Source organism: Microtus ochrogaster, chromosome 18 (assembly GCF_000317375.1).
Source record: "Microtus ochrogaster isolate Prairie Vole_2 chromosome 18, MicOch1.0, whole genome shotgun sequence".
Classification (NCBI taxonomy): domain Eukaryota; kingdom Metazoa; phylum Chordata; class Mammalia; order Rodentia; family Cricetidae; genus Microtus; species Microtus ochrogaster.
The window spans coordinates 51,407,742-51,434,661 of NC_022020.1; the positions used below are offsets into that span (position 1 = coordinate 51,407,742).

The 26,920-nt window shown below is 45.0% G+C and overlaps 1 protein-coding gene across 1 annotated transcript in view; it reads right to left on the bottom strand.

Moving 5' to 3' along the window:
- Nucleotides 1-6,841: 6,841 nt before the first annotated feature.
- The window catches only part of Ccbe1 (collagen and calcium binding EGF domains 1), a 53,077-nt gene continuing 32,998 nt past the window's right edge, over nt 6,842-26,920 (bottom strand). Inside the window, exons 5-10 of the mRNA XM_013349424.2 lie at nt 24,311-24,414; nt 18,570-18,690; nt 11,884-12,023; nt 11,754-11,789; nt 11,106-11,141; nt 6,842-8,385 (exon numbers count right to left, since the gene is read on the bottom strand). Coding sequence (XP_013204878.1) covers nt 8,152-8,385; nt 11,106-11,141; nt 11,754-11,789; nt 11,884-12,023; nt 18,570-18,690; nt 24,311-24,414 — 671 coding nt within the window. The 3' untranslated portion in view covers nt 6,842-8,151. The remainder of the gene's footprint in view (nt 8,386-11,105; nt 11,142-11,753; nt 11,790-11,883; nt 12,024-18,569; nt 18,691-24,310; nt 24,415-26,920) is intronic.

Consider the following 26,920-nt stretch of genomic DNA (forward strand, 5'->3'; position numbering starts at 1 on the left):
GAGAGAGAGAGAGAGAGAGAGAGAGAGAGAGAGAGAGAACACACTCTGCATAGAAGCTGTTCGTTCAGCAACTCCTCACCTGTCCTCTGAACTTTATTTTAGAATTCGGGGCTTCCTGGTGGGTTTTGTTCCCTGCTTTGGGACTACAACACAATTTGGTTTCAACCTGGCAGTTCTGTTTCCTGAACAGGCCTTTTGGATTTTACTGAGCCTGCAAGCTCATACTTAGTGCAGAAGAGGGAGCAGGAGCAGGGGCATCTGGTTCCCTCTGACGATGGCCCAGTCACTGGCATGCAGCTTCAAGTGTAGTGACCATGGGTTAAGTCAGTGACGATGTAGGTGCAGACCAAGTCACCGATTCCTCCATAGAGCTAAAAGAAAGTACAGTGTTGACCCAGAACCCAGACGTATTTCTACTGAAACAGTTCCTGTGTGTTGCAGGGGCCCAGTTTCATGTATTTGGAATACCCAGATCAAATCATATAGAAGATTTTCATCCCATGTTATGGAGATGTTTGTAGACAAAACTCTTATCAATCTGACCGGTAGACTTGGGACTCAGAGTCAGCAGTGTTAATAGAAGGAAACTTGGAAGAAGAAATGTGTTTCCCTGGTGCCCTGGAAGACTACTTTGAAGGAATCGCTTTTCAAAATATTTTCCAGCTGTTGTTTCCTTCCCGAATAATCGGTGCCTAATTCAATTTGTGGCACCTTTTTCTTTTCCAGGAGGCCAATTGTCCACAGATGGCTCTCTGCGTTTAATGTATGTGATTAGCTGGTTTGGGCTGAAGTTTTTACTAAATTGTCAATGAATGATCCTGTCAATACATGGGAGAGAGTATTTCTTCCACATGACGTGGTTTTTTTAAGTCACATGGCACGAGGCAGAAGGCTGCACATTCTCTGCAGAAGACTCACTTGGAAAGGTCACAGCAACCTCTAAGATGAGCCAGGGTAGGTGCTCCGTGATGCTATGTTACTGCTGTGGTGCCAGACTCAAGGGCATTCACAACTATAGTTTAAAAACCAAAGCTGACTTTGGAAATGGTTCCATCCCCACACACCACAAAAGTGATAGCAAAATATGACCCTGCAGGGCCTGCAGATACCAACTTCCTTCCGACTTCATCATTTTCTCACTGGCTCCCTTTCCCAGGGATTCTGTAGGGATGTTAGAGGCAGAAAAGGACCAAAAGCAGCAGAGGACACTGGGGCAGGGTTAATCCGGAACCTAAGTAGTCACCTAGGCCAGAAATGGAGAAGAATCAGGAACTTAAGTCACCAGGGGAAGCTGGGGTAATTGACATCATGCAAGTACAGTGGCAACTTCAGATTATTAGGGTCAACTTGCTCTGTGGACTTTGTTATGGTCCTTTTAACTCTGAGTCAGCCTCCAAATACTAGTGGCTGTGGCAAGGCCAGGGTCCAGGTTGGCAAGAGTTAATTAATAGGACAAGGGTCATGTTTGCTATCTTTCCACCTCCTCCATAGGGACACTGTCTTTCACTTGGCTGCTATAACTTTATTCCATATATATATAAAGGTTACTGGAGAAGCTCTTTTATTTTTTTCTTTTCCCCCCTTTTAATTTTTTTTTTGAGATGGTTTCTCACTGTAGCCCTGGCTGTCTTGGAACTATGTAGCTCAGGCTGGTCTTGAACTTACAGACTTGCCTGCCTCTCGAGTGCTGGGATTAAAGGTGTACGCCACCATGTCAGCCTATCAGAGAAGTTCTAATTCTTGGTCTCTTAAGATGTTTCGGTTTCTAGGGATTTCTCAAGGGATTGGCCCTAACAACCTCCTTTTTGGCTCCAAGATTCTGTGGATTTTCAGGTGCTTTATAAAAGAAAGCGGTTTCTTTGAGGCTGGAGAGGTATCTCAGCTCTTCCAGAGGACTTGAGTTTGGTTCCTAGGACCTATGCTAGGTGATTTGACACTTCTTCTGGCCTCGGAGGGCACTGAACATACATGGCATACAGCCACCTAGATGCACATGTATATACATTGTGTGTGTGTGTGAAAACAAGCTTTAAAAGTGGTGTACATTCACCCATAGACTTTATCTCTAGATGACTTGTTTACAGTGAAACGCTATGTAAGAAACTGCACTGCTTAGAGAAGGGCAGGAAGGAAGTCTGCACATATTCAGTTCAGACACAAAATGTTTCCCCCCACTATTTTAGGTCCTCAGCTGAATCCACAGACATGGGGCTAACCACGTAATTTTTTAAAGTGGTAGAAGGGACTGAGTAATCCGGATATTCCAGCCATATGTGAGCTTCCAGCTCCCAGCAGAGTTGTGAATTCATCTTGTTCTGCCCTGCTGTGTGCGATTCAGAGCCCACATTCCTGGGAGAGAAGAGTCTTTGCTACATCGAGCTCATTTCATGAACACATTGCATCCCTCGGGAGCTTGCAAGAATGTAAACCTCAAATGCTTTGGGTCAGTCTTCATCTTTACAAAGGCCTGCAACTGATTAGTGTGTACCGCTGAGTTTGAGGGGGCTGACTGAGTCAAGTGGTCTTTAAGTTATAACCCATCAGTAAGTTTGGATCTCGGGTGTGATCCAAATTAAAAACTATCATATGGTGAGAGCATGAGAATACACTCTATGGTGAGAGTAAACATTGCAAAATGTTTGCTTCAGTGGTATACAAGAGCATGCATTGGCATATTGTGTAAACCATACTTTCTCGGTTGGTCATGCTAAGAAGCCTTTGAAAACCACTGAAGTTATCATCTGACCGTTTCTCAAGGCCTCTGTGCTTTACCCTGTCATTGAGACCCACCAGAACCCTATCTGTTCAGTAAGAGCCCTATGCAGAGACAGAATCAGAACACACCTCTGAGTCCCCACCCTTTGCACACAGCTCAAAGTGAAATAGGCCAGCAATGGTTATTAATAAGGAATTGACTTAAAAACTATCCCAAACCATTGTGTGTGTTTCTTGGATTAGAACATTTGTTAAATCTATTCTGCTTTTCCTTTTCAAGTCTTGACTCCAAGTTATCTTTGGGGATGAACTGTATTAGCTTTGCTGTTTTTTTTTCCTTTGCCACTGAAGACAGTCTAAACAGCCTTACGTATGCATTTGTCAGTCGCAGCACCGAGTGCAGAGTAGCGTTGGGAAGCAAGGGCCCTGTGCTGTCTTGTTGACACACCTTTGCACCATGGAGGCCTTTTGTGTGATTCCCAAGTGGGGAAAAATGTGTGTATGATTGTGCTATGTTTACACAATCAACAAACACAGCGATTCTTGTATGTTCTGAAATATACCTTTATGAAAGATGGTTTTAGCTTTGTGGTATTTGACAAGATAACTTCTCAGGAAGTGTGTGTGCCATCATAAAGGCCCCTGCTTTAGGGTTTCCTGAAGAGTAAGCTTTCGTTAAATCTACTTTATTCAGCTCTTTCTGTATGCTGGAGAATTGTGCAGATGCACAATAGAGAAAAGCAAAGTTTTTGTTTGTGATGGCTGTGTGTGTGTGTGTGTGTGTATTACACATATCGGTATGGATGTGTACATGCATATAAATGGAAGCCAAAGGTCAATAAAGGGTGTCTTCCTCAATCATTTTCCACATAATTTTTGGAAATAGGGTCTCTCATTGAACCCAGAACAAGCCCCAAGTGCTCTCCTGTTCCTGCCTCCACAGTGCTAGGATTACAGACACTTACTATAGCACCTGGCTTTTTACGTGGGTGCTAAAGATCTGAATGCAAGTGCTCATGCTTGTGTGGCAAACATTTTACCAACCAACCAGTCTCCTCAGCCCTCCAGGTTCCCTTAGTATAGAAAGGAGACAGATAGATAGGTACTTAGTTCTCCGAGAGGCCAAAACTCAACAAGGAAGCATGTGTCTCTGCTTCCTGAGAGAAAATACAATGTCATCAGCTACCATGACACTGTGCAGCCATGACTTCCCCACCATGGTGAAGCAGCCATGACTTCCCCACCATGGTGAAGTGTGCCTCAAACCATAAACAGAAAACAAAACCAAACAATAACAACAACGAAAACCGAAACCCAAACAAAACAAAAACCTTCCTTAAGTTTCTTGTTTCATATAGATATTTTGACATACAACAAGAAAGTAATGGATGCACTATATTCAGTTGGCCAGGGGATGGCTCCTTATACCAGGACAAAACACAGGAGACCCACGTAAGAAAAATAACTTTGTTATTAAGCATATACAGTCATACAAAAGCACTTCATAGTATTACATCCATGAGTATTGGAATATCAATTTGACTGATATATATATATATATCTGATATAAATAATGGACAAAGATACTGAAGTATATGACCAGTCACTGGAAAGTAAAAATGGACCCACGAACCCCTCAGGGACCAACCTCTGGGAATCTGACAAAACATGCTGAGCTTCGTGAGGGGTATGTAGCCCAATCGCCCTTTTCATGGTTTCTCTCTGACCATAACATTTGCAGAAGTATATAAAGCATGTCATTTCATCTTTAACCTTTGCAGCCCTTGTCTTCTTAGCCCAATAGAAAATTATCTGTGAAATGCCGTGAACATATGTGATTGCTGTGTTGGGAAACAATGCATCCGTTTCCATGAATACATGACGGATAACTTTAGGCAGCTCTATTCTACTAATTGTTTGGCTTAGATTCCAGCAAATAACTTTCCCCTTCAGAAAAGCCATCTGGCTTGTGGGAGGTGGTGGCCAAGGCTGACTCTGTGAGGCAGCCGGGATAAGGGAAAAGGAGGGAAATGATGCTCAAAATAAGATAGGGAGTTGCTTCCTGAGACCCCCAAGATAAAATATGATGGCTGGTCTTGAAGAAGATCTGCCCCAAGGCCAAGGCTGTTCAGAACCTTGGAAAGAGGACATTACCTATCTGGACCTAGCTGGGTGCTCTACACCTGGTCTTTGAGTGAGGTTATACTCCTTTCCCTCGAAGGTCAATAAACACTTGTTATTTACCTCTTAGATGATGGATTCTACACAGAAATATGACTTTAGTTAATTCTGTAGCAAGTATTGGAGAGTAACATAGAAAACAAGAAAAGCCAATATCCCCTTTGTTACCCACTCCTTTAAAAAAAGACTTTTAGGCCGGGCGGTGGTGGCACACACCTTTAATCCCAGCACTCGGGAGGCAGAGGCAGGTGGATCTCTGTGAGTTCGAGGCCAGCCTGGTCTACAAGAGCTAGTGCCAGGACAGGCTCCAAAGCTACAGAAAAACCCTGTCTCGGAAAAACAACAACAACAAAAAAAAAAGACTTTTACACATTATCTCTGTGTGTATCTATGTGTATATATGTGCATGTGAGTGCAGATGCCACAGAGGCCAAGAGAGGGCAGTAGTAGGTCACCTGGAACTGGGGTTATAGGAGTTTGTGAGCTGCCTGATGCAGGAGCTGGAAATTGACCTCTGACCCTCTGGAAGAGCAGCAAGCATCGTTAACTGCTAAGTCATTTCTCCAGTACCCTACTCATTATTATATTATCATTATTATTATTTTGAGATAGGCTCTTGTATAGCCCAGACTGACCTCAAACTTGTTATGTAGCTGAGGCTGATTTTGAACTCCTGACCTGCCCAATTACCACTTCTCAGGTACCAGGGTTACAGGTGTATACCACAGCATCTGGCTCCTAATAACTTTTTTTTTTTTTTTTGGCACAGGAAAGCTAATTTTCCCTTGGGAACTGGGAAGGGAGAATAGTTTTTCTGAACTAAAATGCATGTCTTCCTTATATTTTTTCAGTGAGTTTTTATTCTTTATAACACAGAGGCAATTTATTGCTAAGTCTTACTTGTGGGGATATTAGAAAAATTGAACAATTCTACCAAAGGGTTGATGGAGGTATTAAAAAACAAAACAAAATATTTTTTTTTGTCATGAGATATGAAGTGATTCAGTAAATCTGTTTTGTACTGTCCTTCCTCCCAAAGGCCTTTCCATGGGATTTTGAGCAAAAGTTTGCTTAGATAGTGAAGCTTTGATTTTTTTTTTCTATCCAAAAGCTACATAAGCAATAATGCTTTTTTTTTTCACTAAAATACCCCAATGATCTTCACAAGTAGAGGACATACTTTGGTCTTATAGTTAGCAGTCCAAGCTTTGAAAATCTGAGGAGTAATGATTACCTAAACTGACATGGTCCAGAAGATTGAGGTTACCAAATACAGCCTCTCGTATGTTTTACTGGAGAGAATTATCTAGGGAGAGACTCATGAATCCCAGCTATTATGACTTGCACTTCATTCTTTTAGTACATTACCCTGGCCTCTGGCCCAGCGTGGAGTGTGCTTGTATTTTACCAGCATTCAGCAATAAAGATTATGTTTCTACACACATCTCACTGTCTAGAAAAAAGAGGTTATAAAATTCCTCATAAAAAGGATGGACATAATCATTGCTCATAGAGCCTTGCATAGTTTTGAGACTTCATCCATCCACACCCTTTAAACTCTAGGTTCTGTAAGCAGGCAAGCATTAAATAGAGTCCAGCTGGGACTGGACTATGGTTGCGTCTATCTCCCCAGGAACCCACGGTTGACAAAGCCATCTGGGGTGGGGCTCAGGTTCTGGAGAGACCGAGGGGGGAGGAGGAAGAGACAGCAAGCAAGCCGTGCAAGTGTGTGTTTGCCTTAACCATGACCTGATGTTAGACAGCCACTGGGGATTTGGCATGAGTGGGTGGGAACCCTGCCTTTCTGATAGAAGGGGGTCAGCAGGCGAGCAGGGATGGAGGGAGGGAAGAAAGCAAAAGAGAAGTAAAGGGACTGAAGGAAGGAGGAAAGGGAGAGGAAGAGAGAGAAGAGAGGGAAAGAAGAGAGTCATGAGAGGAATGGGAGGGGAAGAGAAAGCCCATTGGGCCACCTGGGCTCTGTAGACAGATCCCCTTCTCATTGCTCAGGAAGAACAGATAATGCAGGGTCATGCAAACCCAATAGCAGTTTTCTCCTGACCAATTGTCACATAGGGGTCAGGAGAAGATGGGGGCTCAAGGGCTATGGGGAAAAGCTAAAGGGAAACTTCTTAGAAATAAAGGGGGCACTGAAGGATAGCAAACAGAGATGACCATGTGAACAAGATCCCTTGGGAAGCTCAAGAGAACCCAAAGACATGAAGGAACCTGGCCTCTTGCTCCTTTCTGGGAACACGTTTCCCTGGGGATCTAGAAGTGCTCTAGAAAGGACTCAGGGAGACACAGGGAATTTGCTTCTCCCCAAGCCATCCCACCTGGTCCAGGAGAGAGTCAAGGAGATCTAGATCAGGAATATTAACTAAACCAGAAGAAAATGGTGGGAAATTATGCCAGGTTAGATAGAATTCCTTACCCTCCTCTACCTAAGAGACCTCTCAGCTGTGCGTTATTCCCAAGGCACCACTTAGCTGACTCTGGATGAGGACTCCAAATATCTTAAGAGCAGATTAACCTGCCTCTGGTGATCTAGCTTTAGTGAAGCCCTTCTCTATGCCTCCCCGTCACCCTTTGCCAAGATTCCAGGCCAGCAACTTCCCTCCAGCCTTGATTTAGCCAGAATCAGGACCTGATGGCACCTCTGGCCACCAGGACATTTTGTACTTTTCTATTCTTTTGTTTCTGTAACCAATATATTTGGTTACAGAAATATACATATATTTAAAAAAACAAGACCAAAAAATAGGATTCAGAATTTGAAATTTGTGATGTTGCTAAGGAAAAGTCATTTTTTTTTTTTTTAACCAACATCCATCTTTGTGCTCCTTCTTCATCCTCCCCTCAACTGAAGAGCCACACTCCCGCCAGCAGAGGGTGAATAGCCAAGTGTTTTGAACATAACTTGCTTTTTAGAATGGACCTTATTACACCTCTAAGAGCTCACTTTGCCATTTTCTCCCTTTTGGAACTCTGTCCGAATTTAAGTTTCTGTGGGAACAATGAATTTAGAAATTCAGAAGCTCCAGAAAAACTAGGCTGTTAAGGAACGCCACCCAGCAGCTCTTCAAGAACCATCGTGTCCTGTTGCTGGAGGGATGTGCAGGACACTTGGGAAGCAGAATAACAAGAGAGGGCAGGAAGACAGCCCAAGGGCTTTAGGCCTCCAGTGGTAACTTTCTTCAGACGCTATGACTGGACAAAGCCATGCTTTTCTCCTGGTGACATGAAGACAGGGATGTGCTATGGATAAAAGTTTCTGGGGGCCTCTGAGTCTCTTGCTTCAGTTCTTCTGGAGTAGTCATCCCCAGAGCCAAAGTCCAGGGTCTCCGGGTAGCTGGAAAATTCCTGAGGTAGGGGGGCGTCCTCTGCTGAAGAGTGCGTCCGGTGTCCGAACACCTTCTCCTGCAGCTCGGTGATGTCGTTTCGGATGTCAGCCAGCACAAGCAGCAGGAAGTCGAAAGAACCCGGGGGTCCCTGTGCACACGGGAGGAATCAAAGCTGTGAAGTTATAGCTACTTGTCAAAGCAGCACCCTGCCGAGTTTGCTGCTTCTGTAAGTCTGTGGGCTGTGGATGGATGACTGCCTGCTAACCACCTCTGTAGCCTACATAGGGTAGACCTAAGGACTACACGAGCAGCATGGGGGCCTCAGGACTGTCTTCCAGTCTCTCTTCTCACACACGAGCCCTGGTGACGCACACAGTCACCTCTCCTTTCTCAGGGGAGTTTCCAAAGAAATCTGAAAGTCAGAGTGGTGCTCAAGAGGTTAAGATTCTGCTGGATTTGAACCAACCTCTTCCAAGCTATGTGGCCGTGGCAAATGACCTGATTTCTTTAAGCTTGTCCCTCCTGTAAAATGCAGACTCAGCATCACAGGTTTCCAGCGGGCTCAGAGGTGGACATGGGAAGAATGCAGAGGGCTGAGAGAGAATGAAGAGTTCAAAATGTTTTCTGCTCTTCTTTAAAAAATCAAGTTAATATGTTTGTAAGAGGAGGGGATAATGAAGCTGAGAGTATGTTGTTCCTTATTTGTCTAGAAAGATCCAACTCAAACCTTCCTTATTCTATTATTAGATATTCTTCATCCTGTATAATATCTGGTAAGCTTTAATTTTTATGCAGTGCCTTAGTAGAGCATGGTGCAAAGAAAAACCAAAAGCATTTAAGCATGCATGTTCTGAGTACGTCAGAAGTTGAAAGGTAAAATCATTATTGACAGGATGTTGGAGGTACCAAAGCTGTGGGGTGCCTACCAGGGAGAGCTACATACAGGAAGAGGAACCAGCCTGAGAATAGTCAACAAAACTGGAAGGGCAGAGCCGTCTAAGCCCTTCGACATCAGACACCGAGCTGCAGGGTTTTGTGTGTGCTTTGCTGGATGTCCATCCTGCTTTGGTCCAGTATTTCCCCATTATGCACCCATTCCTCCTTTTTTTAGGATGGCAATGTGTATTCTGTGACATTGTATGTATGTAGAAAACATGTAATTTTTACAGGGGGTTGCAAATAAGAGGTGGTCTTGAGTCTAAGAAATCTCTGAACTTTTGAATTATGTTAAGACTATGAAAGACTCCGGGGACTTCTGAAGTTGCACTAACTACATTCTGCATTACTATACAGTGGCCACAAGCCTACTGGTGTTAGGGAGTGGAATGTGGCGGTTTAAATGAGAAGGGCCCCTCCCATAGAGTCATACATTTGAACCTTGGTTCCCAACTGGTAGGACGATTTGGGAAGGATTAAGTGTGGCCTTGCTGGGGGAGGTGTACCTCTGGGGGCAGGCTTTGAGGTTCCAAAGGCACGTATTGTTCCCAATCAGTTCTCTGCCTCACGCTTCTGAATCAAGATATAAGTCCTCAGCCACTCCTTCTGTGCCATACCTGCCTGCCTGCCTGCCGCCGTGCTCCCCGCCATGATGCACAGGGACTCTAACCCTGTGAAATCTTAAGTCAATGTTTTCTGAGTTGCCTTGATCATAGTGTTTTAGTATAGCAATGAAAAAGTAACTAAATTACTGTGTGTATGTATAGGTGCATGCGTGCAGGTGTGTATGAGCCCAGAAGTCAACTTGGTTGACATTCCTCAGACATTGTCCACTTTGGGTTGTTGGTTTTTTGATTTTTTTTTTTTTGAAACAGGATGTATTACTAGCCTGGAAATGCTGATTCTGTTAGGCTGGCTGGCCAGCAAGTCCCAGGGATCCCTCCATCTCTGCCACCTCAGAGCCAGATTACAAGTGCACTCTACTAACATTGGCTTTTTCACATGTACTCAAGGGACTGAACTCGGGCTTCCTTGCCTGCATGTCATGTCCTATGCGGACTAAGCTGTCTCCTCACCCCCTCTTTCAAACGTCTTCTGATGGCACTTGGAAATGGGTTCCTGGCATGGTGACCTTCAGAAGCGATATTTCACATACAGATTATCAAGATCAAAGAAAAAGTAACTTCAGAAAACAAATTTTAAAAATCCAAACCAGCTGCTTAAAGTATCTACAACTTTCCTCCTGACCACAGACCGGATTGCCTGAGTGACAGCCAAAGAGGGTGAGCTTCTGCTACTAAGAGCCGCTCTCATAGGCTGTGAAATAATCCTTTTGAACACTGTGAAGATGTGCTGCTCTCATTGGTTCAACAAAGAGCCAACTGGCCAATAGCTAGGCAGAAAGAGGTGAGGCAGGAGACTGAGACTGGGCAAATGCTGGGAAGAAGAAGGATGCTGTCGCCAGCCAGACGCAGAGTAATCAGGACATGTAGAGAATGAAGTAACAAGCCATGAGGCACGTGACAGCACATACATTAATAGAAATAGGTTAATCCAAGGTGTAAGAGCTATTTAGTAATAAGCCTAAGCTAACGAAGAGTATTTACAAATAATAATGAGTCTTTGAGTGGTTAGTTGGGAACTAGCTGGTGGGACAGAAACTTTGGCCTACACATACATTTTAAAAAGGTGTTTAAACATTATTTGTGTGGGGAGATGTATATTAGGCCTATGGAGGTCAGAGGACATTTGTGGCAGTCAGTTCTCTTCTTCCAACATTTGGGTCCTGGAAACTGAACTCAGGTCATCAGGCTTGATGACCACTGCCTTTACCCACTGGGCCATCTTGCCAGCCCCAGCTCCACCATTCTATGAGTGCCACACTCACGAGAGCATCCTCACTGGGTAAGCAGGACAGACAGGGCAACTTACCGGAGACCCTGGAGGCCCAGGTGCTCCTCTCTCCCCCTAGAACCGAAAGGTAAGGGTTAGTATTCTTGAGCACTGCTGTCTCTGGCTAGACACCCACCACCCACAACTATCCTCCTGCAGGAAATAAATTTCAAGTCGAAGCTGGGCCCAGGGGACCTCTTATTAGAACTGGCAAGCTTAGGCTGAGTAGCACAACTTCTGAGTTCTCACAAGGCTGTGTACTTCCCAAGCAGCTCTGACAAGGAATCCTGCCTCTCTAGGCAGTGTGTAAAACACCAGTCTTTCTGAAGGAAGACACCCACGCTGCTGTCGGCTCTCAAGAAGGAAGTCAGCACTTGTGTAGAATGGAGCTGTGTGTGGTTTGCCACTTGAACGAGGGAGACCATTCTATAACATACCAATTACCAAGACACACGAGTGTGGTTGTAACTACACAGAGAGGCTTACGTCACCACACCCAGCCTGGAATTCATTTCCCCCCAGTGTTGCACGTGCTCCGACAGTTTAGGATTTTCCAGCGCTAGAGACTGTGGGGCTTGCCATTCTCAACTTGTATATCTGTGTTTCAGCTGTCAAAGATAAATGGGGTTTGTCGAGCTTCATTGGATGCTCAAGGGGGTAGAAACAACTGTAGCTATTAAGACCTACCTTGGAGCCATGTCTTCCTGGTGCTCCCGGTGGGCCCTAGAAGACACAGCATCTGATTTAACTAAAAAGGAAATTACAGGACAAGAACGTGTTTCCCCCCAGTATTAAATGGATCACAGAGGATACTGACCACAGGGCCCCTCCGGCCTTGCTTAATGTGAGATAGGTCTGGGGATGGTCCCATAGGTCCCATTGAGCCCCGTGGGCCAGGCTGTCCAGGAGGGCCTGGCATACCAGGGAATCCAGGGCTCCCCTTGGGTCCTGGTGAGCCTGTAATCAAGAACATCTTATTAGTGCTTGCCCCTTAATAAAGACAAATACAGAGTCTAGGCGTCACTGGAGACATCTGTCTTGTAACTCTGCTCTTTGCCTTGTGGCATTTATACTAAGGTGTTCATGGAAATTTAAACTCAACACAATTTAAAGTGACTCCACCTTTCTGTCTTTTCTTGGACCTATTTGCTCAAGTCAGGCACTTGAGAATCTTTCTGGTTGCACAGCCTCTGTAATCATTCAGGGATCTGCCTGCGTTACCTCTTTAAGCCTGGCCAGCTCCATGTCTCTCTATCCCTGGATCACTGTATGTGATGTTATCTGCAGAGCGCTTAAGAGTACAAGGTTTTGGGTTTGGGGAGATGGCTCAGTGGATAAAGTGGTTTCTGCATAAGAATGAAGATCCAAGTTCATATCCATGGTACCCATGTAAAAGTGTGGTGTGGTGGTGAGTAGCTACAAACACAGTCCCAGAGGATGAGTGGGTCAACCCAGGAAAAATCCTAGGGACTTGCTGGTCAGCAATCTCTCTGGAATGTAAGATGAAGACAGTGATATAAAAAGACACCAAAAGGTTGCCTCTAGCCTCCATGCATGTGCACTCATACACACCTACATGCTAGCAGAATTTTTTTTTTTACCATCAAAGAGACCTACATTTGATTCCTTGACAATTTGCTTGAGATCTTTGAGCCTTAGTCTCTTATCTCCAAATTGGAATAAAAGTCTCCAATATACAATGGCTGCATTAGATAAAAATCTTACACACACACACACATGACATGGCATAGCACCTCACCCACAGTAAGTGCTGAAAGTCTGCCAGGCCTCTACCTTTCTTATGCTCGCTTCAACGCTTGCCTCATAGCTGGTTCCCCTGCCTCCTACCTGTATTGTTCGCTCCTCACCCACTCATCCTTTGAAGCTCAGTGGAGTGTTTCTATCTATAGAAATCTCCTACCTTTAATCATTACCAGAGAAGCCTCAACCCCCGCAAGATAGGGAGCATAAGCTCTCTCCTGTAGACATTATGTATACTTGCTGCTTGTGAGGAAATGATAGAAGATCCTGTTTTGCCCATGGTTTTCTAAAGATGAGTGTAAAGAAGAGGTCTTACTTATTCAAGGCCCAGAAGCAGAGGACAAAGAGACATTGACTTCCACAATAATTGTCTAAAAGGAACCTATTAGTGGGGAGCAGACAAGAGCGTAGAGAATTGTGTAGGAACCGCAGAGAACCAAGCGTACAGAGGAAACCCACTGACGCTCAGCACAGAGGAACAGCATCCTACCATTGGGTGGATTTGAACATTTGAAGACCACAGAGCACTGAAGGTAAAGATCGTGACGATAAAACCCCAACCTGACTCAACTACTCTAGGATGGCTTGACTTCCTGTTACAGATCTGACAAGAGAAGAGGAGGCCTGCTTCAGAGAGTGATCGCCAAGTTCCTCGGGTTCTGGTGTTTATCTACGAATGTGCAGCGTTCAATAAAAAGAACTGACAGACATAAATAAGAGCAAACAAACAAGCAGACACCAAGTGACACAACAGTGAGCAGAATCAGACTCTGAGGTGACTCGCATGTAAACCAGATATACTAGGTTATATCAATGGCTAGCTCTTAAACTCTCCCAATGCTCTGCAAGGAGCTGACTTTGAGCAAAGAAGTGCTGTTTTTCCTTTTAAAGTTCAATCTCATACTCGCTCATTCTCATCTTTCTCCAAGGCTCTCTTCACCTGGTGACCCCTGTCCTTTCCCAACAGAGCCTGAGATGGTGTGTTGCCCAGCCTTCTATTCTTCTGCTTTGCGTGTACCCCACTGAAACACAGCAGACCATGTACCCCAAGTCATCTCAATTCCCTTCCCTGTGAAAACTTCATCATGCATCACTATGCCCATGGGCGTGTCTTCCAAAGCAACTGATGCCTGAATATTCCTGCTATTTAGAAATTTGGAGACTTTCTGCTAAAAATCTGGGTCTCTGACTGTGGTTTGAAAACAGAACTAAAATTAGACCTGAGTTCTGCTGCTGGCACAGTGATCTGGAGCACCAGCAGCGTCCTTTTAGACGAAGCCTGTGCTCTGTGCCAGCTGGGCTCCTCACACAGTCAAACTCTCACCAAGGCTGCCTGTTGGATCTCTGGACAGTAAGTTTGCTGTCTAAGGTTCTCTTTGGAGCCTTGTGCCAACAGAGAGAGCATTGGGCATATTTAAGAGCTAGCCATATGACAATTTTTTTGTACCTGGTTGAAGATAGTTGCTACCCAACCTTTTTCAAGTCATTTTATCATGGAGGTTGATGTGGAAATCTGTGATGTTCCCTTACCTTTCTAGACAGAGTCAGAAACAGCCACATTGGCTTGGGTTGAGCTTGCAATAAAGGAAGGGGTACCCTGGCACTGCCATTTGAGACATTCATGCAGGATACAGATTGTCACCTGACAAGATCGCCAGGAAATGCCTTTCTACACGAGGGACACGAATGTTCAACTGGAGGGGCTGAACCTTCATGTGGACTACAGCATGCTCACTTCTGACCCTGAACATTGTCCAGGGACGATATGGGGAAAGGGTGCAGGCAATTAGAGTGTATAAAATGCTTACTACAAAGGTTTTCATCTTAAAAATGTGTGTGTGACTCACAGGTGTTGGGCGCCCTCAGAAAGCTGTGTCACAGAATGTTTTCATCATTTAAGGATGCATCTCTGTGTACACAGAGCTATTCTCGAGTGCTGGCATTTCAGGTGTTCTCTAGCATGCCTGGCTGTGTCTGTCTATTCTAGAAATTTGGTTAATTTACTTAACCTAATGTCTCCAAGACTAGTCCATGTATCATGTTAAAAGGTAGAATACAAATTCATTTGTATGTTTATATATATAAATTTCATGACTTTAGCCACCCACCAAAGAGCAAATGGATAGCCTCTATTGGCCACTGAAGAGCGGTGTCATGGACATGGCTACTTGGAAGCTTCTTCAAGACCCTGCTTTCCATCCTCTTAGGGGAATGTATACATGAATAAATACATGACATGGGATCACTGATCATATGAAGGTTCTAGTTTAAACATTTTAAGGTGATCTCACTACTTTTCCACAGTGACTACATTATTTTACATTTTGCAATTTTCCTATATTTTTTCTAGATTAGTTAGTTTTATTGTTGCTGTGACCAAATGCCAACTGAAAAACCCAGGAAGCAGATTTAATTTGGCTCATGGTTTCAGAGTTATCAGCCCACCATGGTGAAGATGACATGGCAGAACTCACAACATAGGAAGCAGAGAAGCAGGCAGGGGAGTGCCAGGGACAAGACACATCCTAGGAAATGGCCCCAGAGACTTTCTCAGATCTCATCTCCCCACACTATGGCACCAGCAGGGCACCAATCCCAGCACACAAGGACTTTGGGGAGATACACTTTATCGCCAAACCTCAGACCAATGCTTAACTTTCCCTTGCCCTTTTCTTCTGATAGCAGTGGCTATCTTACTGTGGTTTGGGTTTGTATTCTTCTAATGATTCATAATACTGAGTGATTCTCGAGGCTTTGTTGGATGCTTGTATATATATAGAGGAGGTGACTATTCAACTTCCTTGTCCATGTTTGAATCAATTTGACTTTTATTGCTACTAAATTATTATGTTTAAAACATATTCTAAATGCTAATCCTTCACTAAGGTAAATGGCTTGCGGACATTTTCTCCCTTTCTATAGCCAGCCCTTTGGCTTCTTCCAGTGTTTCATATACACACGTAAGTTTTTAAGTTTGGGATAATCTCACTTCTGTCTGTTTCTACTTTGGGGAATGTGTCTACGAAATCACTGCTGAATCCATAGTATGTCACTTCTTATGACTTCAGTGTTCTACATTTAGGTCTTCAATCCACTCTGAACTAACTTTTTCTGTTTGGTGGAGGCCAGGGTCATTATCCTGTATATGGGGGAACACCAGACTTGACTGCACTTTAGATAATTGGCCCCATGAGAGCACAGGCTGTGTCTTCATCATCCCCCCTCTCCCAGAGAGGTGCTTGTCAGTAGATGGCTTAGAAAGATTTCCTGTTAAATGGGGAGACTGGTTGATTGCTTTGTTATACTTTCTCCTTTGAGTTATCTTTGTCCTCATCACTAGCCCCTACTAACAGGACACAGTGACTGCACAGGAAAATTCCAGGTTCTGGAACCAAAGATGTTAAGCTTTTCATATGTGGAGAAGTCATTTCTAGTTCACAGAATAATTAAGGCAAATTTGAATGCTCCATTCAAACATGTCTCATGTTCCAACTCTCAATACCCATTCCTGGTTATGTATTGCAATGGTTTATTTAGGAAGGGGGTCAGATTGCTCATATAATTATTCTATTCCAAGAGCAGAAAGACAAGCTAGGGGTGAGATGTCACCTGCAGTTACCTAATCAGTAAACGTTAGCAGTCAGTGTATGCTAAGTGCCTTTAAAATGTAGGACCTTGGTTGCGGATGGAAAGCCCTTGTCATAACGGTGGAGACCAGAGAGCTGGAATCACCTCTTATCTCCAGTCTCCTGTGCTGTGGCTTCAGTATGCAGTATATGATGGGCTCTGGGTGGAAATTCTGTTTAAAGGTGAGAAAACCTCATGAGCTCTTCTAGACACCCTGATACATCTCAGTGGAAAGCAATCCGACTAGAAAAAAAAACTGAGATTTTCTTCATGTATTGCAAAAGCCCATTCATCTTCAATGCTGCGGTTCCCTCAAGGACCCTGGACAGCTCACACCGTGTTTGAAACCAGATGGCAGAACCAGAAGGCAAACTTATCAGCCTTAAGAAAACCACACGACTAATGACTCCCCTCTTCCTGAACATGTCCTTGTTCTAGTGATGTATAGACTAGCACGGAGATGCAAAGCAAGAGCACCTGCTTACAGAGGGGCTGGGGCCACTGTGATAGGAATCACAGTGATAGGAGGCAGCCACTGCCTACTTAGAAGAAGAGGATGCTGATGTAAGAAAAGTGCCATGGAGAATACTCAGGTCATGAGGTGAACATCAGGATAAACCAAAGTCCTGGGTCAGCTCCTCTGTCTGAACTGAGCCTCAGGTCAGTAAGGGGAACTGGGGGTTAAGACACAAGCAGATGGAAAGCACAGAATCATTTGGAAAGAAATCTGAGCCTTCCTACTGATCTTTGGATCTAAAGCTTGGCCAGCTCCTTCCCTTTCTGATAGTTTACCAATCTTCCTTCACCAGTTCAATCCCCTAATGCCAACCTCTGATTTCAACCTACACGTTATTTCCCTGCGGCCTGACCTGGAGGGAGGTATATACCTTTCTTGATTTTGCTTGGCCTTTTTTTTTTTTTTTTTGAGATAGGATCTCATTCTTCAGCCCAATACTGACCACAGCACTCTCTTGCTTCAGCCTCCTTGGTGCTAAGATTATAGATGCAAGTCTGGCTCACTTTCCTCTACAGTCATTGTATGTGCTACATCTTCCCAGCTAGAACATCAAGGCCAGAACCAGCACACTGCTGGGTTGATAACGAGGGATAAGACAGCCATGGTTTAGAGTCACCTATTAACACTAATGCCATTTCTTCTATTGGTGTTAAAGACTCTACTGATCTATGTACAGAGAGATTCACGATAAAGTGTAAAATGCCTCAGAACTTGAAGAAATAAGTTCTCACTATAAATCTTCTGATTAAGCAAGGCTGAATCTCTGAGACCGTATGTTGATAGAAAGAAGACGGCCATGCAGAACAGAAGCTATGAGAGATGTCTGAGATGCAGCCCTTGAATGGGAAAGTCTTGGGGAAGGAAGGCAGTTGGTGGATACCTAGAGCTGGTACAGGGGGAACATTGGTGGTCGGTCCATGGCTCCAGGGAACTTTGTGGATGGTGGAAACTTCCTGTATTGTAAGGTTGGTGTGAAGTATAAGTTACAGGGGAGTCTACACTTGGCAAAGCTAAACTCAAGCTACCTCATTATACGATACATGCCTCAACAAATCCCACTTACAATATAATAGGAGTAAGAATATAGTTTCGTTAAGTAAGAAAAGGAGGTAGCCAAAGAACAGAGGAGAGTGGCGATGGGGCCATATTGTGAACCTCTGGCTGTGATTCAGTAGAACTGTACGGTTTTATAAGTCTATTACTCTATATGTTAAGGTTTTCCTAGGGAGAACTTAAATAATAGTCTTCATGGTGCTTCTCATTAATTTAAAATAACCTGTTTTGACATAGGATCTCACCATGTAGGCCAGGCTAGACTCAAGCTCAGGATCCTCCTTCCACTGACTCCTGAGCACTAGGATTCCAGGTGTGGTACCATGATCACCTCTTAAAATGACCACTAGAAGTCCTCCTATCTGATCTCAGAAAATTAACCCTTCCTTCCCCAGCGACAGGACCCAACCCCCTCCTGGCCTCTCATCACACAGGCATGTTGCCCTGCCCGTCACCTTTCACCTGTGAGAACAGGAGGACGCTGGAGAGCACGGTGCAGCCTCACTGAGTGTGAGCTCCCAGCCTATGTTCTAGTGCATACTCACCCGGTGGGCCCTGCCCCCCAGGCAGGCCGGGAGGTCCTGGAAGGTAGGCGTTTGAGGCCAGCACCTTATCACCATTGGCATACTTGCCCAGTTCTGCAGCGTTGTTGGGAAGCAGAGCGATCTATAAAGACAAGGGAGACCTGCGTCAGAACGCCAGCATTGCTCTGCGAGGAAGTCTGTGTTAGAGTCGTCCGAAGAGCCCGCAAAGAGCCCGCAAAGAGCCCGCAAGGCCGGCTCACCATTGCTCTCCACTGTAGCTAGATAGAGTGTAGATGGGCCAGAGCTCCTTTCCAGCTGATGAGCTGTCCAGGGCAAACTCCTGGCAAGTATTTCCTCAGTGAGTCAGTGGTTGAAGCCAGGGACATTCAGGTTGCTGAGATTTATAGAACAGTTACCACAGCTAATAAAACATACTGGCATTGTGCTTCCTGTCCATTCAAGTAACTGCTTTATAACTCAAACATATATTCATTATATATTATATGCCAGGATCTGAGCTTTGTTTTATGAACCCAGTGGTGACCAAGATATGGCCCCTTTCCTTAGAGAATGTCCAGTCCTGGGAACCAGGGACAGGACTGTGGGTGACTGTTCATACATCATTCAGGACCAACCTTCAGAACAGATGGACAGCAGAAACCTTGGTGGTTAACATAAAACCTGACCACAAGTTCTTCAACACTTCTCCTTCCAAAGGCGAGGCTTGTTCTCATTGTTGGATTGGTTATTGGTTTCTAATAACGAGTGTGGCTGTGGTGGCAGTGTGTAGCTTCTGATACTGTGGGAGCGAAGGCTACTGCCCTGCTTCCTGCCTGGAACTTTTCGTTCTAGAGGAAGCCAGAGAACCACATGGACAAGCGGCATTGGCAGACCTTGAAGTCAGGTAACCCGGGACTCTGTGAAAGCTTTGGTGGGAACTGAACAGCTGCAAAGGTAATTTCCTCAGGGACAGAGAAGAAGGGTGGAGACAGCCTTGTGCAAACTGAGGATCAGCCATGAGGCTCAGGGTTAGAAGAGGATATTGCCGTGTTCTGGAGTTCAATAAAATGCTCCCAATGTCTCGTAGACAGCTACAACTTAGAGATGAGTATGTGGAATAGGGAATAATGAGGGAATAAGAAAACTCTATACACTTTCTGGGTCCATGGGTCAGCTCTGGCCCCAAAGCCTCGTTCGATTTTACCATCAGGCACCAGTTGAGACACTGAGGTGTGAATCCTGGCATGGGGCTCTGGCTTTGGAAAGAACACTGAATTCTCTAGGGCCTGGATATCATCTCTAAACAAGATGGTAGCATTCGCCTATGGGGGCTGCTGCCCAGGAAAATGGATGCGTGGGCCCAGTGTCCAGCCACTGTCACTGTCCAGTGGGAAGGCTGTGCCTGCCCTTGCTCCTGCCTCTGGGCACAAGTTATCATCTCCACACTGACAAAATGAGGAGTGTGTCTCTAGATGATCACATCTTTATGTTCAAAATCCAGCAACTTGGCTTGGGGAGGGGTTCTCTCAGATCAGATTTACTTGGTGTTAGACCATCTACCTGAGAGGGCTGTTGGCATGAGCAGGTAGGACACTGAAGATGGCATGCTCGCTGCTAATGTTCAGCGCGTGTTTGGCAGGTACAGAGCCTGTCCCAGGCAGCAGGCGCTGCTGTCAATCTCTTATGGGCGGTAATTAATTTGACACCAAATATAGCAGGTGTTATCTCCTTTCATAAAAGTCATTTCTTCCAAGTCCATCACGTAGTTAGGACTAAATTCACCCAAATATGCCTCTTATTTCTCCCTTCTCATCTTTTTTTAAAAAAATATTTAAGCCGGGCGGTGGTGGCGCACACCTTTAATCCCAGCACTCGGGAGGCAGAGGCAGGCGGATCTCTGTGAGTTCGAGACCAGCCTGGTCTACAGAGCTAGTTCCAGGACAGGCTCCAAAGCCACAGAGAAACCCTGTCTCGAAAAACCGAAAAAAAAATATTTATTATGTATACAATATTCTGTCTGTGTGTATGTCTGCAGGCCAGAAGAGGGCACCAGACCTCATTACAGATGGTTGCGACCCACCATGTGGTTGCTGGGAATTGAACTCAGAACCTTTGGAAGAGCAGGCAATGCTCTTAACCACTGAGCCATCTCTCCAGCCCCATCTCTTTCTTTAAGTCTGCCTTCTGCTTTCATGTCACATATGCTGGCACACACACGTATGCATGCATGAATATCTATATATAAAGACATATATTTATATACATATATATGTACAATCTAAATTACAAATTCTAAATTGCAAATGTAAGAAAACATTTGTTTTGGTTAGTTTTTTTGACAACTTGACCAACTCTGGTCATCTTGAAAGAAGGATCAGCTAAGAAAATGCCCCCAGAAGAGTGTTCTGTAGACAAGCCTGTGGGCATTTTCTTCATTAATGATTGATGTAGGAGGGCCCAGCCCACTGGGCAGGTGGTCTTGGGTTGCGTAACAAAGCAGTTTGATTAAGCCATTGTGAACAAGCAAGCTGGTAAGCAGTGTCCCTCCATGGCTCATTCCAGTTCCTGCCCTGACTTCCCTTGATGATGGACTTTGATTGAGTTATACACATGATCAAATAAATCCCTTTCACCCCAAGCTGCTTTTATCATGGTCTTTATCACAGCAATAGAAACTTACCTAAGATAACGTGCATTTTTTTTGTCTGAATCTAGCTAATTTCATTAAACATATTGATCTCCAGTGTATCTATCTTTCTGGAAAGGACATGATTATTCTTTGTGGGTCAATAAAATTCTGTGGTACATATGTACATTTAAAAAAATTATAACATGTATGTGTGTGTGAGTGTGTGTGTGTGTGTGTGTGTGTGAGAGAGAGAGAGAGAGAGAGAGAGAGAGAGAGAGAGAGAGAGAGCGCGTCTGCGTGCGTGTGTGTGCATGCGATTTAGCTGGGGAAGTCAGTTCAGAACCTGCACATGTACTTGGTAGAAAAGCCTGCTCACTGACCTCCGAGTTCTCAAGCTTGGCTACCGCCTCACTCCATTCGATCATCATTAAGTCACACTGTTGGCTCGGTTTCTTTGTAAACTGTCAACTTGCTTGAGGCAGGACTTTACTCCACACTGTCCTTCCTTGTTGCTCTGCATGGCACAGTGGGTGCTCAGCAAATACCTGTAACATTATCTTGATTGCTCACTGTCGGTTAACTAAGCATTTCTGGCATAAGAGGGCCGTGATCCCCTGCTCCCTATACAGTGGCTTTCAGAGGCTGAGCACGCTTGTGGGTCCTGAGCTGCTGTGCAGGCTCACTGACGAGCTATGCCTCTCTCTCTGGGGTCTTTTCCCCTGGTCCTCTCTGGCTATCTCACTCCCAGCCGTTCATTTAGCCGTACGAGTGAATTTCAGAAGAAGCTGGCTGCTTCTCCTCAATGCTCAACCAAAACCTGAATGACAGGTACTTTGTGGTCCTCAAGCTCCCTTCTCACCAGTTCCTATTTCTTTTTTAACTTAAAAAGAAATGAAGGGGAAGAGGCACTGAGGGCTGAAAGGACAGTACAAGCCCCAAACAGGAAGTTTCGTAGAACAGATGCCGCTTAGAAAATTACTGAACCACACACACTCAGTGGACACTCGAGCCAACATGTAGACATTCCGGTCACCCCAGCTCTCCCTAAGTGCCCCTCACCACTCTCCTGACTTGTACATTATGTCCTGCATTAAACCAATAACTCACTGCCCAGCAGTCCTTCCCTGAACACTGTGGTTAACCTTGCTAGTTAAAAAGTGGCAGGTCTTGTAGGCTCCTTGTATTCTGCATGCTGCCGTTTTATGTGGCTTTCTTTTCCAATTGATTCCTGAAGAGCCAAGGGATTTGACCTGGGGCATTTTTTGTGGCTAGAATTCTGGCTACTGTATAGTCAGAGTGTAGTTAAACATGTGTGTGCTCTACCTCATCCTACGGGGCTGGCTGCTCTCCAGCCCCCCTTCCATGATCCTACTTCATAGACAATGTTTATCCGGGCAAATAAATGACTTGTGTTCTATGAATAGAACAGAAGGCATCAGCAATGGCAAGCGGATGTTAAAAGCAAATTATCTATCTACACCAGGCTTCGGGAGAAGGCCTGGATTTCAGGCCTGACCTCTTGAACATGCATGCATCTCTGGGAATGCTAGCATGTTTCTTGCAAGGCTATGGTGACAGTTAAGTGAGATTTTTGTATATAAAACTGCTCCACATATGGCAGGAAGCCATGCATTCCAGGAGGTACCTTCTAAAGAGAATTTGCCTTCAGCTGGGTATGGGGACACATGCTTGTGACCCCAGCACTCAGGAGACAGAGGCAGGCGGATCTTTGTGAGTTTGAGGCTAGCCTGGTCTATAGAGCGAGCTCCAGGACAAGCTCCAAAGCTACAGAGAAACCCTGTCTTGAAAAACCACAAAGAGAGAGAGAGACAGAGAAAGAGAGAGGCCAAACACAGCAACTAGTTTGCTAACGACTCACAATATTGAGTGCCTTCAAAGCAGTCCAGCTGGAGAGAATTTATGTAAGGTCATAGGTTATTTCCAGGGAAGGCAAGTGAGGGCAGCTTTGTGCTTTGAGACCATAATTAACTACCTCTCCAAAGCCTGATGCTTCTAGCTTATGAAAAGCAGGCTTAATGCTTCTACAAACCTGGGTTTCCTCTAAAGATGCTAACATCAATTCAAGTGTCACCTGGGGATAGCTCTATGGGAAATATTTCCTCCTTTCTCTTTGTTTATCCTGGCTCCCAGACAAGGTTTTCTGCCTGTCTATGATAGCACAAGCTATTTATGATTAGGTCCATGATTTACTCTTGATTATGCAAGTACGTATGAGCCTCTGCTAAAGTCGATCATGACCTCACCAGCCCATGCTTCAGAGGTCGGAAACACTGCTCCCCGTCTGGGCCTGTTGTTTCAATTGGTTTAGCTGGTAGCTGGGCTTCTCATTAGGGCGGCTGCCACTTTCCTGGCCATGGAAGAGATAGTGTCTTATGTTACCCTTTTACCCTTTAGAAAAACTGACTGCCAGAGCTAAACAGATTATACACAGCACTTTGATCTCCCGAGGGCCTTGAGTGGAAGTGATTAAACAAACAAAGCAGCAAGTTTATGTTTGGGGAGCTGAAGAACCGTTTCAGAGCTCGCTGACCCTCAGGTGTAATAAACACGAACCGAGGACTGCGCCCTGCGCTCTGCGATCTGTCTCATCGGGCAGATGCTTGCAGGAAGGGAATTGGTCCTCACGCCTGGTGACATGAGGCACTCAGAGGACTGCTTTCCCAGATGCACGTCTTCCCCTGGACCCTAACGTTTACATGAGAAATGAAGGCGCCACGGAAGACATCGGTTTACAGAAGAGAGAGGACATTTAAGAGAATGTTTTCAATGAATAACATGGATAAAATACTGTTGTCTAGGTCTGCCCAGGGCCATGAGTCTTTGAAGTCACGGCAGTATTTGTATGACTCTTAGAACAACTTTGCGTGTACCTATCGCCAGGCCTGCTATAGTAACCTCCTTTCTCAGGTCTTTGCCTTGGGTTCCATTGCTGTTTAGGTGGTCAGCTCTGGAGTGGGGAAAACATCCAGAATTCACAACCGGTTTACACCAATTGCAATGAGTGGTCAACCAGAAAGATCTATTTTCTCACTCACCCACCATCTGCCCTACAGGCCCTTCACCCTCCTTTTACACACACACATACACACCCTGCCCAATGTGCTTCCAGTACCTTCTGTTTCAGCTGCAGCACCGTCTGCTTCATCTGGGAGAACTCCTTGCATGTGGCACAGCACGTCCCAGCTTTTACCTCATTCTCGGCCTTCTCCTCATGCCCTGGGGAGAGACATCAGCTCAGCTAGATGATCAGAGACTAGCAGCGCACATTCCTGGAGCGATGGCACCAGAAGGGCTGTCCCTAGGCATGGGGTACAGAGAGGCTGACCGTGGAAATTGTATAAGGGGTAGGTGTTCTTTGGATTATCCAGAATGACCCAGGGTCAAGGGAAAGGGGAAGGGACTCATTTAGCTCCCAATTCCTGGTCATAGCCTTTGGGGTAATCACGGTGGCAGGAAACGGAAGCAACTAGTCCAGGCCAGTCAAGAGCAGAGGGACACGAGCACATGATTTTACACCCAGATCGCTTCTATACAGCCCAGAATGATGCTCCACACTTTTAGGTGGGGTCTTCAACTAACGATCACCATAACCAAAGCATGCCCACCCCATGTGCCCATAGATTCAATTCAGATAATTGCTCATTGAGAGTCCACTCAGATGACTCACAGGGTGTCACGTTGATAATTCACATTCATTACTGTTACTCCATTCCACCCACCCCTCTTCTCCTAGGGAGCTGCTCAGTGTGGGAAGGAGGTTTTATGAATGGGGGATCAAAACAACACTTCTGCTTCACCATTGACATCTGACCTTGTTGTAAGACCAAGCCCCCCTGCTGAGGGGACACGCGTAGGAGTGAAAAGTGGATCTCTTCTGCACCCCCATTTGCACATCCCCAGCTGGATTTTCCAAGTGATGGTGCAAATGCATGTCTGCATGACAGGGTAATCCTACCTCGTCACTCGGTTCTGGACTCATGTTATATGGATCACGGAATGTTAGAGCTGACACATCTTTAGCGGGGCCTCTTAGAGATAAGTTACCCCCCCCCCCTTCTAGGGCTTACTTTGGTTACGCAGAATACTGCGTGCACAATTGTAGGACCCAATTGGCCATTTGGGGTATGGGGTAGGCACAAAGGGATGCTGTTATTAGAGTCTCTGCTGAGAATACCCAGATGTGGTCTGGCAGGTCCAGGGAAGACACTCCACTAAACTTACTGTCTACCTAAATTCGCTCCTAGCTCCATGTTGCTGGCTTTCCAGATTTTCAGGCTGCAGTACTACAAAGAAGCCACACGGGGGCATGGAGCTCTAATTTTTATGAGAGTCCTGTTAAACATGTTGAACGCTAGAAATGTAATGGCTTAGAAATTAGGGTAACAGATATCACAAACTTTGAAGAACCCAAGAATGTGCTTCACGTGGGAAGTGCCCCAAGTGAATAAAGGATTTTGGTTTAAAAACTTGACTATGCTGTCTGGTGAATCCAGCCCCAGCACATCACAATCCCCCCACCCGGGGGGGGGGGGGGGAAGGGAGCAGGACTTTGAAAACTCTGCCCGCCCACCTAGGGGTGGCTGTAAGGGGCAGTGTCAGTGTGTGTTAACATTACCCACGTTAAGAAATGCCTAATCTATTATTATCAGAGTTTGAAAGTTATTTGAAACACCTGGCCGTTTCTGAGTCTTTGAACTGTATTGAGTGACGCTTGGGGTCACGGTAACTTTATCAGAAAATAAACACAAGTTGAAAAATAAAGGCCAGTTAAGCTAATCACGATGGAGCCAACATTTCCTTCGTTGTCTGCCCCTTGCGGTACGCAGACTCCCCTGTGTCTCTGCTGGCTCCGGCTCTGGGTTTTCAAAGATAAAAATCAAAATGACTGAACATTAATTTGTCAGATGGCTTGTATCACTCAGCCAGGGGGCATTCTTTCAAATTGTCAGAGGCTGTCCTGGGGACACATCTGCTAGACTTCCTATCATCATCATCATCATCATCATCATCATCATCATCATCATCATCATCATTTTAGTTTTAAAGTTTATTATACTTTGTTATGTGTACGTGTTAAGGCATGCATGCATGTGGAGAATACACTTGACTTCATGGAGACTTGTAGAAAGCGTTGTGGAGTTGGTTCTCTCCTTTTACCTTTAAACAGGTTCTGGGATCAAACTCAGGCCATCAGGTTTGTATGACAAGCAGCTCACCGACCCTGGACTTCTATTTTAAGTTTGTCTGACTCTAACATTGTAGCTGTTGGAGAATGGAAAGCCTAAGAAATATATTACCCTAAAAAATTCCCCCCAAACTCAGAACATACCAGACAGGGAGAGGTGCTTTTTAGATCACGTGTTTATACTCAATAATCATTATCTTCACTATAAAACAAAATAAGACGGTGAAATACTGGGCCGCCCAATTTGTCCAAAGCAGCTGGAAATGCTTAGCTGCCTCATATCCAGAAGGCTCGTTTTGCCATGAGCATGGCTTACAACTGAGCTGCTTGTTCCGATGTGAAACCCTCAACATTGAGATACTGAAAAGAACCTTCCCTACATGGAAGGTGTTAAAGCTGGGCATGTTTTCAAGTCTGAGTTCTTGCACGGATAGAGGACAAGGAGATAAAAATGCAGGGAACACTTGCATTGTTATACTGTATCCCAGCATATTTTGAAACGTTTTCCAAGAGCAAAGGGACCCCGGAGCTGGAGAT